The 10,606-nt window shown below is 48.3% G+C and overlaps 1 protein-coding gene across 3 annotated transcripts in view; it reads right to left on the reverse strand.

Moving 5' to 3' along the window:
* Window positions 1-467: 467 nt before the first annotated feature.
* The window catches only part of LOC117774390 (proline-rich protein 7), a 13,632-nt gene continuing 3,493 nt past the window's right edge, over window positions 468-10,606 (reverse strand). The window contains exons 2-4 of one of the 3 annotated variants that reach the window (XM_034606798.1): window positions 5,977-6,908; window positions 5,531-5,920; window positions 994-2,040 (exon numbers count right to left, since the gene is read on the reverse strand). In XM_034606798.1, the coding sequence (XP_034462689.1) occupies window positions 1,481-2,040; window positions 5,531-5,873 (903 nt within the window). In that variant the 5' untranslated portion in view covers window positions 5,874-5,920; window positions 5,977-6,908 and the 3' untranslated portion in view covers window positions 994-1,480. Of the gene's footprint in view, window positions 2,041-5,530; window positions 6,909-10,606 lie in introns of all 3 variants that reach the window. The other 2 variants (XM_034606799.1, XM_034606797.1) reach the window with 2 other exon arrangements.

Here is a 10,606-nt window from a genome sequence, read left to right on the forward strand (position 1 = left end):
AGCAGGAATTATGCAAAACCTTCCAGGCCCAGGCCTCCTCCCTCCAGCTAACTTGGTAACGAGATGAGGGTAGAAATCATTATGGTCTGACGGGATGCAGAATTAGGAGCAGATACAGAATTTAGTTTTTGTTTACGTAAATAGTTTCTGGAATTCGCCCCTTTGTTTAGATCCAGGCCCAAATTGGCTCATATCCTAACATTCCACCGAGTTCTGTGGAAATCTGCTCTGTAGTTTGTGCGTAATCCTGCTGACTAACTAACAAACAAATAAATAAATAAATAACGGGTGAAACACGAACATCCTAAGTGGAGGAAATAGATCAGTTATCAGCTCACTTCCTGTTTATTCTATATTTCTATTAACTACAGTCATGTGTCGGATTGTTTGGCCTTAGTGACGTGTTGTCTCTACTGAGTTCTATTTAATCGTATGTTTGTTAGTGAGAAATAAAACACTTGACTGACTTTACACAAAAATGATCTTTTATTTTGCCATTTTAACCTGTAACCTTTTCCACTTCCATTACTGGACCAAGCAGGTCGGCAGGTGAAGGTGTTTTTATTTCACAAGAGAGAAGGCGTTTGTCACAAAGCTTAAAAGGAATGATATTAAATCTGTTCGTGAAAAATTAGGCTCAGTTGACGTCCTCCTGCGACCAAAGTGCCGTAACTTCCAGGCTGAACCAGTCGAAGACGACGTTAACTAAGCAGCGCGTTACAAAATGCTGCTCTGTCCTCGGCTGTCGCTGTGAAAACAGTCTGCGAAGGTCGGCGCCGGTTCTTCTTCTTACTGTTAATGCTCCCGGTCCTTGAGAGGAGAGGCAAGCTGCGAACAGAGTGTTCAAAAAATCAGAGCAGATAAAAGAGGGGATGTCGTCGTGGGCAACAGACAGTTCCTGGGCGCCATGGCAACAGCAGACTGGTACAATAGGTTGCTGGGGCACAGAGGAGAGGGATGGAGAGAAGGAGAGGGCCACTTGAAAAGAGGAGGCAGCGATGGAAATACAGGCGGAGGGACGTGGATGAAAGGTTCAGAAGCAGCAGTACTCGTTGCTCATTTAGTCGCTCGTCCTCCACCTCGTTACCGACTCGTTCTCTCCTCCCTCCTCGTCTCTTTAAAAGAACCTCGACTCAATTAAGGTTGAAATGACACCAGGACACCTCCATGACTCAGCACGCTTTGAAGCGGTGTTATTTCCTGTTTTACCCACACACGCATGCAGAGAGCTCAACAGCCACAGTACCGGCAGAGTAAGTGACGCTTCGCCCACGGGGCAGCGCAGGGAATTGAACCCCTGACACCTTCGCAGCACTTTAACCCTCTTTCATCTCTGTGGGGAATGAAAGTCTCTGCTTCTGCTGCTGGAAACAGCGAGCAGGCTGGAGGCAGGCGCACAGGAAGTCTGTCATTAAACATCTCCTGAGTGAAGCTCTTCAGAGACGGGCCGACTCTGCAGCAGGTTGGGAAACATCCCGGCCTAAACCGCCGTGCTCCGACCCAGCAGGGGGAAGGCTGTAGGAAGGCCACAGCTGGACTCCAGGCCCCTCAGTCTGTGGACCCCCTGAAGCCCCTGGAACTCTCCTTGGAATCCCGGTATCCCCCCTTGAAGTCCTTGTATTCCGCCTCTGATCCCAAGTCCATCATGCTGAGTCCTGGGCTCACGGCGGGGCATGGTTGCCATAGCGGCGGCATCCTGCAGGGAGCGCGCCGCCGGCGGCGTGAGGTTGTTGTGGTTCAAGTCCATGTTGGACAGGAGGTGACCCAGGGAGTCCCAGCGCTGCGATGAAGGCAGGCGTATCAGGGAGGAGTAGCCTCGACCAGGGAACACAGTCACCACAGGAAGCTTGCTGGTCTCAGACATGAACACAGGAGCGGGATCCTGGTGTTCCCTGACAGGTGGTGGCGCTGCGCGAAGCGGGGCGGGTTTCAGGTAGGTGCCCCCACGTGGGTCGGCCAAGACCTCACTGTAGGGCGGAGGAGGATCCTCCATCAGGACGGCCACCTCGTAGCAGGGAGGCTTCCCAAGCATATCAGCGTCTGGAGGTAGAAGAAGAGGATGGAAGCTCGGGTTAATCTCAACTTTCACTTTGAATGTACGATACAATCCGCAGAGGAGGTGAAATCTATGAGTGTGCTTTGATTGAATCTAAGAGACAGTTGATTGGTTCGTCCTCTCTCATCTCTGCTGCTGTCGGTATCAACATGTGGTTTATGTGGTGTGAACACACTCAAGTCGGACAGCGATCCAATCACAACAGACTATATTCGGATTTCAGACCTGGTACTCAAACCTCCCTGAGATACAAACATGTATTCGCTGAATGCAGGTTCTATTTTCAGGTTTGTGAATCTGCACAGATCCTGATCGATATATCGAGTCACTCGACTCGTCAGAAAATACGAAGTTAGCATTCTGAAGTCCAGCTCATCCATCTTCCGAAAAAACCCACAGACAGTGATCGCTCCATCACAGATACCTACGGAATCGAACTCTGTCCTGACTCCTCTGGTGATCTGCTCGGAGCAACGCTAGCACATCAGCCAGCGGCTTTAAATAAACCTCAGCTACACAGGAACAAACGCTCGGGTTCCAGTTTCCACCTCGAGGATCTGGAGGGTTTGTTTGAGAGGATGAATGTAACTGTGGTGATTTCAGCTTAAATATGGTGAGAAGATGATCTGTGACATGTGGAGCTCAGTGATCACATGAGTCACAGTTACAGGATCACACACGTATGTTAGCAGGGAAGCAGTGTGTGTGGTATCGGCCCCCGGCTCCTCTCTATCGGCCCCCAGCTCCTCTCTATCGGCCCCCGGCTCCTCTCTATCGGCCCCCGGCTCCTCTCTATCGGCCCCCGGCTCCTCTCTATCGGCTCCCGGCTCCTCTCTATCGGCCCCCGGCTCCTCTCTATCGGCCCCCGGCTCCTCTCTATCGGCTCCCGGCTCCTCTCTATCGGCTCCCGGCTCCTCTCTATCGGCCCCCGGCTCCTCTCTATCGGCTCCCAGCTCCTCTCTATCGGCTCCAGGCTCCTCTCTATCGGCTCCAGGCTCCTCTCTATCGGCTCCCAGCTCCTCTATCGGCCCCCGGCTCCTCTATCGGCTCCCGGCTCCTCGCTCGGCTCCCGGCTCCTCTCTATCGGCCCCCGGCTCCTCTCTATCGGCTCCCGGCTCCTCTCTATCGGCCCCCGGCTCCTCTCTATCGGCCCCCGGCTCCTCTCTATCGGCCCCCGGCTCCTCTCTATCGGCTCCCGGCTCCTCTCTATCGGCCCCCGGCTCCTCTCTATCGGCCCCCGGCTCCTCTCTATCGGCTCCCGGCTCCTCTCTATCGGCTCCCGGCTCCTCTCTATCGGCCCCCGGCTCCTCTCTATCGGCTCCCGGCTCCTCTCTATCGGCCCCCGGCTCCTCTCTATCGGCTCCCAGCTTCTCTCTATCGGCTCCCAGCTCCTCTCTATCGGCTCCCAGCTCGGCCCCCAGCTCCTGGCTCGGCCCCCAGCTCCTCTCTATCGGCTCCCAGCTTCTCTCTATCGGCTCCCAGCTCCTCTCTATCGGCTCCCGGCTCCTCTCTATCGGCCCCCAGCTCCTCTCTATCGGCCCCCAGCTCCTCTCTATCGGCTCCCAGCTTCTCTCTATCGGCTCCCAGCTCCTCTCTATCGGCCCCCAGCTCCTGGCTCGGCCCTGGGCTTCGCTCAGCTGGTCGGCACCTACCTCTCTTTTAGCCGCGCTGCTGCCTGGAAACTGAAGCCGTTCATCAGTCTGCTTTGTGACCGCGGCTCCAGCGACCTTTTGTTTTATCGTTACTGTCGGACTCTGCTCGTTAAACATCTCTGACAGCAGCTGATGCTCTTTTCCTCCGTCTCACATTCATCTGTGTTCTCTTTGTTTTCTTCTGTACATGATTCACTTCTCATTCTTTCTCTCCACATTTTTGTGGTCTCTGTCTGAGACTCCAGATCCGATATTATCACGACACCTGGATTACTTACTTTCCCATGTGTACTGATTATTTAGGTTATTGTGACACCATGAGTCATATTTCCAAAAGCGATGCACATCACTCAGTCTCAGTTTTACGTCGACATCATCATCACTATAATCTGCTTGGTTCTTATCATGCTAACGAAAGATCTGTCGTTGCGACATTATCACTAAAGGGTCGGTGCTGCCCGACCAGTTTAAGGACTGTCAACAATAAAATGAAGTGCTGTTGTAATAAAGTTTAAGCTAGCTGTTATTACACTTAAATTAAATATTGATTCTGTTCAACTTAAATTGTGGGAATTTGTGAAATATTTTGTTAAAAGACGAACGGCCCAAATACAGAATTTCATCGATTACAGACTCGGTACATTGTGATGAAAACGCTCAGGCGTGATGACAACGATTAATAACTTCTTTAATATTGTTATGGGAAATTAAATCTGAACTCGTCCTCCCAGCTGTGCTGCTGCTGACTCTCTCTCTCTCTTTCCTCTCTGTCTTTCTGTTTCTAGTTTAAATCCGCCGTGTTGTTGCTCGTCAGCGCTCGGCCTCCACAGTCACCGCCCACGCCTCAGCAGCAGCTGTCACCATGACGCCCCGCAGGGGAACGCTGCCCGGCAGGCAGGGAGGTGGAGGCTGGGAACCAAACAGTCTAAAAACAATCTGACACAGGATAATGTAATCCTCCCCCTGTCCTCCGCTCCTCCGTCCAAGTCTCACTTTCTCTCATGTCTTGAATTTATTAGTTTTTTCCCATTTTTTTAGGATAAAGAAAGTAACGACCTGATTGAATTAAATGCACATTGGGCTCGTAAATAAAAAGCAAACGGGAAGTGACAGGTTTGGTATTTGTCAGTGACTTTACACTCAGCAGTAGAGAAGAGATTAATGTGCTGGTGAGACGCCCTGTGGTGAGTTCGCTGTCGAGACGGAGAAACCAGCTGACATGTTGAGTACGAATGAAGCAAACTTCAGCTCCAGCGAGACGACGAGACATGGAGCTAATTAAACGAAACAAATACTGTTCACTATCAACGTGGTCTGCAAATACAAAACATATTTCTAACATCAACCTTCAGAAACAAATACAAAAATCTTTCCACATAGATTTGATCACCCTTTGGTTTGTGAGCTGCTGATATGAAGCCTCAGTTTCACATTGTGCTCAGCGCCATCTTGGTTTTTGAAACAGGAAGTAACCATATTTGGAGGAGCAGGGGGTGGAGCCTGACTGAGAGCTCGAGGACTCTGCACGCCCACCTACACCTGCACCCATTGGACGTTACTAGCTGTCAATCACACTGTTGTATCCAGGCCCCGATGCTTACGATGCGTTATGATCGTTTTCGAATGAGCTGTCGCCCTCTGCTGGTCATTAGAGATTACGGGTTTCAGTCATTCCTCATTGGCTTCACTTTCAAGTCTACATCCATTTTTGTATTTGAGTATAATTTCCGATCAAATGTCACACGTGCACATCCACAACACTATGATATAAAGTAATAAACAAATGTATCATAATAAAAAACGTTTAATCTCTGGACGTTACCTGGCATGCTGACCCAGGTGGCTTGTGGCAGTGGATGAGGAACCGGCAGAGGAAGTGGCGGCGACAGGGTGTGAGGAGGACAGAACTGCGGCGGCTCTCTGGGCAGCTGCAGCGGCGGCGGCGGCTGCGGCGGTGGAGGAGGCCGGTATCCTGCAGGTTGACAGCTGAGCGGCTCCATCTCTGCAGTCCGTAGACACTGCTCCCGGAGACGCTCCTCACGGCGCCGCTTCAGCCGCCGCTGCAGGAAGCTGCAGAAGCAGCAGAGCATGACCACGAGGGCCCAGACCAACCAGAAGCCGGAGAAACAGGCCAGGAAGGTGTAGGTGCCCTGCGACATCCCCATGGCAGTGACGGGGAGCGAGTTCCCCAAGAGGTCAGAAGAGCTGATTTCAGATTATACACAAGGTCCTGAAGCTCACTGAGGGAACGAGTCGTCTCCAGAGTCAAAACGACTAAATGTGACACTTTGATCACTTTCGCTGAAAATAATCCAACGTGGGAAATAAAGTAATGAAACTCCGGTGGTAGCCGGTGAAACTGCAGAACGTCCTTCAGTGACGAGCACGTCGGACTCTTCGTCCCTCAAATTATCACAAAAAAAAGTTCTTGTTTAAAGAAATCAAACAGATGTTCAAATGTTTTCTACTTGAAATGTTTCATAAAAAAGTTTCTGAGATCAGCAACGATGGAAAAGACTACAAAGATGAAGAAACGATCCAGTCGATGTTTGTAATAAGAGTCACATGTCTGAACAACAACATCTTCAATTAAATGTGTAAATTCACTTTGATTCTCACTCAATAAAGTCTCATTATTTTCCGTCTGGTTTACAGATCAATAAATCAAAGGACATTTCAACTTTTCTACATTGAAAAGTTAGTAAAACGTCTGGATGAGGAAACATGAGTTAACCTGCAGTCAAATTAAAAAACATCTTTCTCTGTGTTTGTTCGTACGTCCAGATTAAATAAACTCCAGCAGCTGAAACGATCTTCGTTGAGATGGAAATGGTTTGAATCCCGAGATAAACTCACACCGTGTTTCCACAGGACGACAGATAAACGTCTGTTTGAATTCTCCAGCAGAATCCTCGATAATCAATCCTCAGATTTCTGAGGAGGATGAAAACATTTAGTCTTTTCTGACGAAAGATAAAAATGTGACATCATCGCATGAGGCCAGGTCAGGTGATCTGAGGCGACGTCCAATCAGAAGCGCCAAAAAAACTCACTGGTGATGTGACCAGTTCCTCCGAGCGAGGTCAAACAGCTGGTCCCTGCAGGAAGGCGGGGGGGTCGGAGTCGGGGTCCGTCTGCACCACCAGGACCAGAATTCCTCCGTCTCAGATCCTGACGGAACTCCTCGGTGTCACGTTGCTCTGCAGAGACACGGGGACGAGGAGACGCCATCGTCAGATTACCAGAGTCAGAGCAGTGAGAATCAGTAAACACAGGACGAAGGTTTGAGTCTCAGAGGGGGGGGGGGTCAGTTTCACACCTCAGAGCAGAGAAGATATTCACAGTGACGACAAAACTGAAAAACATCAGGATACATCAGAGATTCTTAGTTGTCTCCATGATTTCCAAATTCATCCTCACACACACACACACACACACACACACACACACACACACACACACACACACACACAAGCCCTTTAAATTCAAACACACACTCATAAAAACACGTCTGATTTCTTTCATCAAGAAAGAGGAGGTAGAAATTAAAGGTAGATGAAAAATCATCTTCGTCTTTTCTTTATATCATTTGGTTTAACACAGTTCTCTTCCTGATGAACAGATGAATGTTCTCCTCTGATTGGCTCAGAACAGAAGCATTTTCCGCTGCAGCAGCAGATTCGTTGGACACAAACAGCAGCTGCCGGTTGTTTGTTAATTTCTTCAGAGATTTCCGCAGCTCTTCATCAACAGCTGACGTCTGCAGAAATCTCCACTGGACAAAGACTGAGTTTGCAAAACCATCGTCTCCCAAGATTCAACTCGTGGTTCACAGCGTCGACGCAGAAACTGGAACACGATTTGTTCTTTGAAAGATCCGTCCCTCAGAAACACTCCATGAACCAGAGTCTCCGTGAATCAAGAGCAGAATCACACCCGAGCTTCAGCTGTGAGCTGAGGAGGGATTCTGGGATTTGGTTTAAATGTTTGAGCTGAAATCAACGATCAAAATGTTTTGTGGTGTTTTTGAGAGTTTGATACGAATCAGGTCGGTTCAGCCTCCAGATTTCACCTCGTTCCACCTGCTCAGCTTTGTTCACACCTGTAAATGAAATCTTTACCAACTTAAATAATCACCACTTCCTTTTATAACGTAAAATAACAGCTTCAGGGTCATCTTGCTGCGATACCAACGTGTGTCGATCATTGCCACAGCGCCCCCTGCAGGCCTGGAACTACACTGTGTAACTTTAGTGTACCGTGCTGGAACATTACGACGTACGTCACCAACAACGTCGCAGCTAGCAGCTAGCAGCTAGCTATAGGACAGGACAGTCTCTGGAGGAACCAAAGACGATGTTATCGGAGGAAACGGAGAAGAGGAAAAGAGAATGTGAGCGAGTAAGAAACCGAACAAGTGAATGTCGGAGCATATTTCACTGGTTGGCGAGAGCTTGAACTCCTCCTCCTCCACGTTAGCAGAGGGGACATGGACCAAACTAACAAACATCACAGTAGATGTTAATTAAATGTTTGTCAAAGATGGTTTCTGTCATTTCAGGTCGTTCTTACCTCACTGATGTTTGTTCATGTTCCTGATCAGATTAGTTTATTTGATGATATAAAAACGGGCTGAGACGTCAGCTGACTTGGTCCAGTGGGTGTACCTGCAGGTGTTCGATGCCGCGGCTCTACTTTACGATCACCACGGCACAGACTCTGACTATAAATGATATTTTGGCTTCATTTCTGGAGGAAGAGGATTTTTCCACCTCTGGTTTTTCCTCTTTGAGAAGCGACTCCTTCTTTCTCTTTAATTCCTCAAATAAAACTCTGACGTCTGAGTTCTTCTTCTTTTTTTTTCTTTCTGAATTACAGTTTCATTTATAGCCCGAGTGGAGCCGCGGTGTTTGTGTCATCGTCTTTTCATCCTCCACCTCCACATCACCTCTGGGAATCACACCCCTGTGTCTGTTGTAATTTGAAATTGTTCAGCGGCGGTGATTCAGCAGCGGGGGGGCCGTCAGCGAGGTCGCACAGCCGCGGATATTTCAATCTGTGAGTACTGATATGGAATGGAGCCGCCGTTCCCTCCCCACGCCTCCTGCGTCCGATCCACTCGTGACAGAGGAGCGCTCAGGAAACACACTCAACCTCCACATGTACAGTACATCTCGCTCTATTTATATCTGTTCTTTAAGGCCTTCGAATGGAGGTGAACCGGATTTACAGGAGAGAACATTCGAGCAGCGAGAGAATCTGAATACGAGCTGAAATAACGGAGGACGTCACCTGACGGAAGAATTAAAGGTTATTATCCAGCACGTCCAACAACTCGTAACATGTCAATCCAAACCTACCTATCACTAACCGAACTATAAATAATCCACATGACAGACACCAAAAGAGACGTGTCTCAAACACCCCCTGGTGGCTGGCTGCAGTAAAGGTCATAAACCCACCTCCTCCATGTTAGCAGATGGCCCATAAACCAAACAAAAACAATCAAAGTAGACATTAAATAAAGTTCCTCCATCTTGTTTTTTTGTTATTTACCTTTGAAAACTAAAAGAAGAAGAAGGTAACATCATGAAACTTTACTTTAAGATCAGCAGGAACCAACATATGTGCAGCATTTTTATTAAAACATAACTGAAATGGTTGATAAAGTTTTCTATTGACCAACTAATAAATTCAGGATCTAGAATTTGTCATAAAAGCATTAAAACCTAAAAATCTGTTGCTGAATCTTCAAATATTGAGTAAAAATAGAAATGTCCTTCTAGAAACACGTCTCAGTAAAGATGTTAAACCTGAAATCTCTCAGGTTCAGACTGAATCTTCTTCATCCAGACGTGAAGGAGTCAGACACCAGGCTCCTCCACCTCCTTCACCTCCTCCACCTCCTCCAGCTCCTCCACCTCCTCCAGCTCCTCCACCTCCTCCACCTCCTTCACCTCCTCCACCTCCTTCACCTCCTCCACCTCCTTCACCTCCTCCACCTCCTTCACCTCCTCTCAACATGTCCACACGCTCACAGCTAAAAGCCTCATGGCCTCTGAATCCACTGGTTTTTACAGAACAGGGTATTTTCCCATGAGTCTTTGCATTCCTCGGTCGCTGCATCATGGACGTAAACAGCGAGTCAGCACTTTAACCTCTTAGTCACCAGGTTGTGTCAGATTTCAGCCTTTGTTTGAGCTAAGCTAACGCGGCTAACACATGTTCACAGTGACATGCTGCTCCAGTGTCTGTGTCGGTGTGTTGAAGTGTCCTTGAGCAAGGCACTTTCCTGTTTACACTCGTCTGGTTGTATGGATTCATGTATCTTTCTATTATTTATTTATCAGTTAAGTGTGAAATAAACTAATACAAACTCAATAAAATACAAAAACACGAGTAAATAATAATAATAATTAGTGTGAATGCTGCAGCAGTTTTTTATTAGAGTCCTAGATTTTGGATTTCGGTTGCCAACAAAAAATTGTGATAAATCAAACTGATCTCAACCATTCAAACATCACAACCTCCCAAGAAGAAGAAGAAGAAGAAGAAGAAGAAGAAGAAGAAGAAGAATAAGAAGAATAAGAACACTAATAACAATTATTATAACACTAATAATACTAATACTATCAATTATAGTGATGATCATAGTGATGTGTTAAGTGTTCAAGTATCTGAACAGCATCTTATGAACCTGCAGCGGTTTTGGAAAGACAATGACCTCATGGTGGCCTCTGGGGCTGTGACCCTGACCCTCTCCTCTGGGGCCCCTGGCTGTGTGGGGGCCCCTGGGTGTGTGGGGGCCCCTGGGTGCCTCGGCCCCTGGGTGTGTGGGGGCCCCTGGGTGCCTCGGCCCCTGGCTGCGTGGGACCTGTCCCCTGTGTCTGAGGGTCCA

This window comes from Hippoglossus hippoglossus, chromosome 14, assembly GCF_009819705.1.
Source record: "Hippoglossus hippoglossus isolate fHipHip1 chromosome 14, fHipHip1.pri, whole genome shotgun sequence".
Taxonomy (NCBI): Eukaryota; Metazoa; Chordata; class Actinopteri; order Pleuronectiformes; family Pleuronectidae; genus Hippoglossus; species Hippoglossus hippoglossus.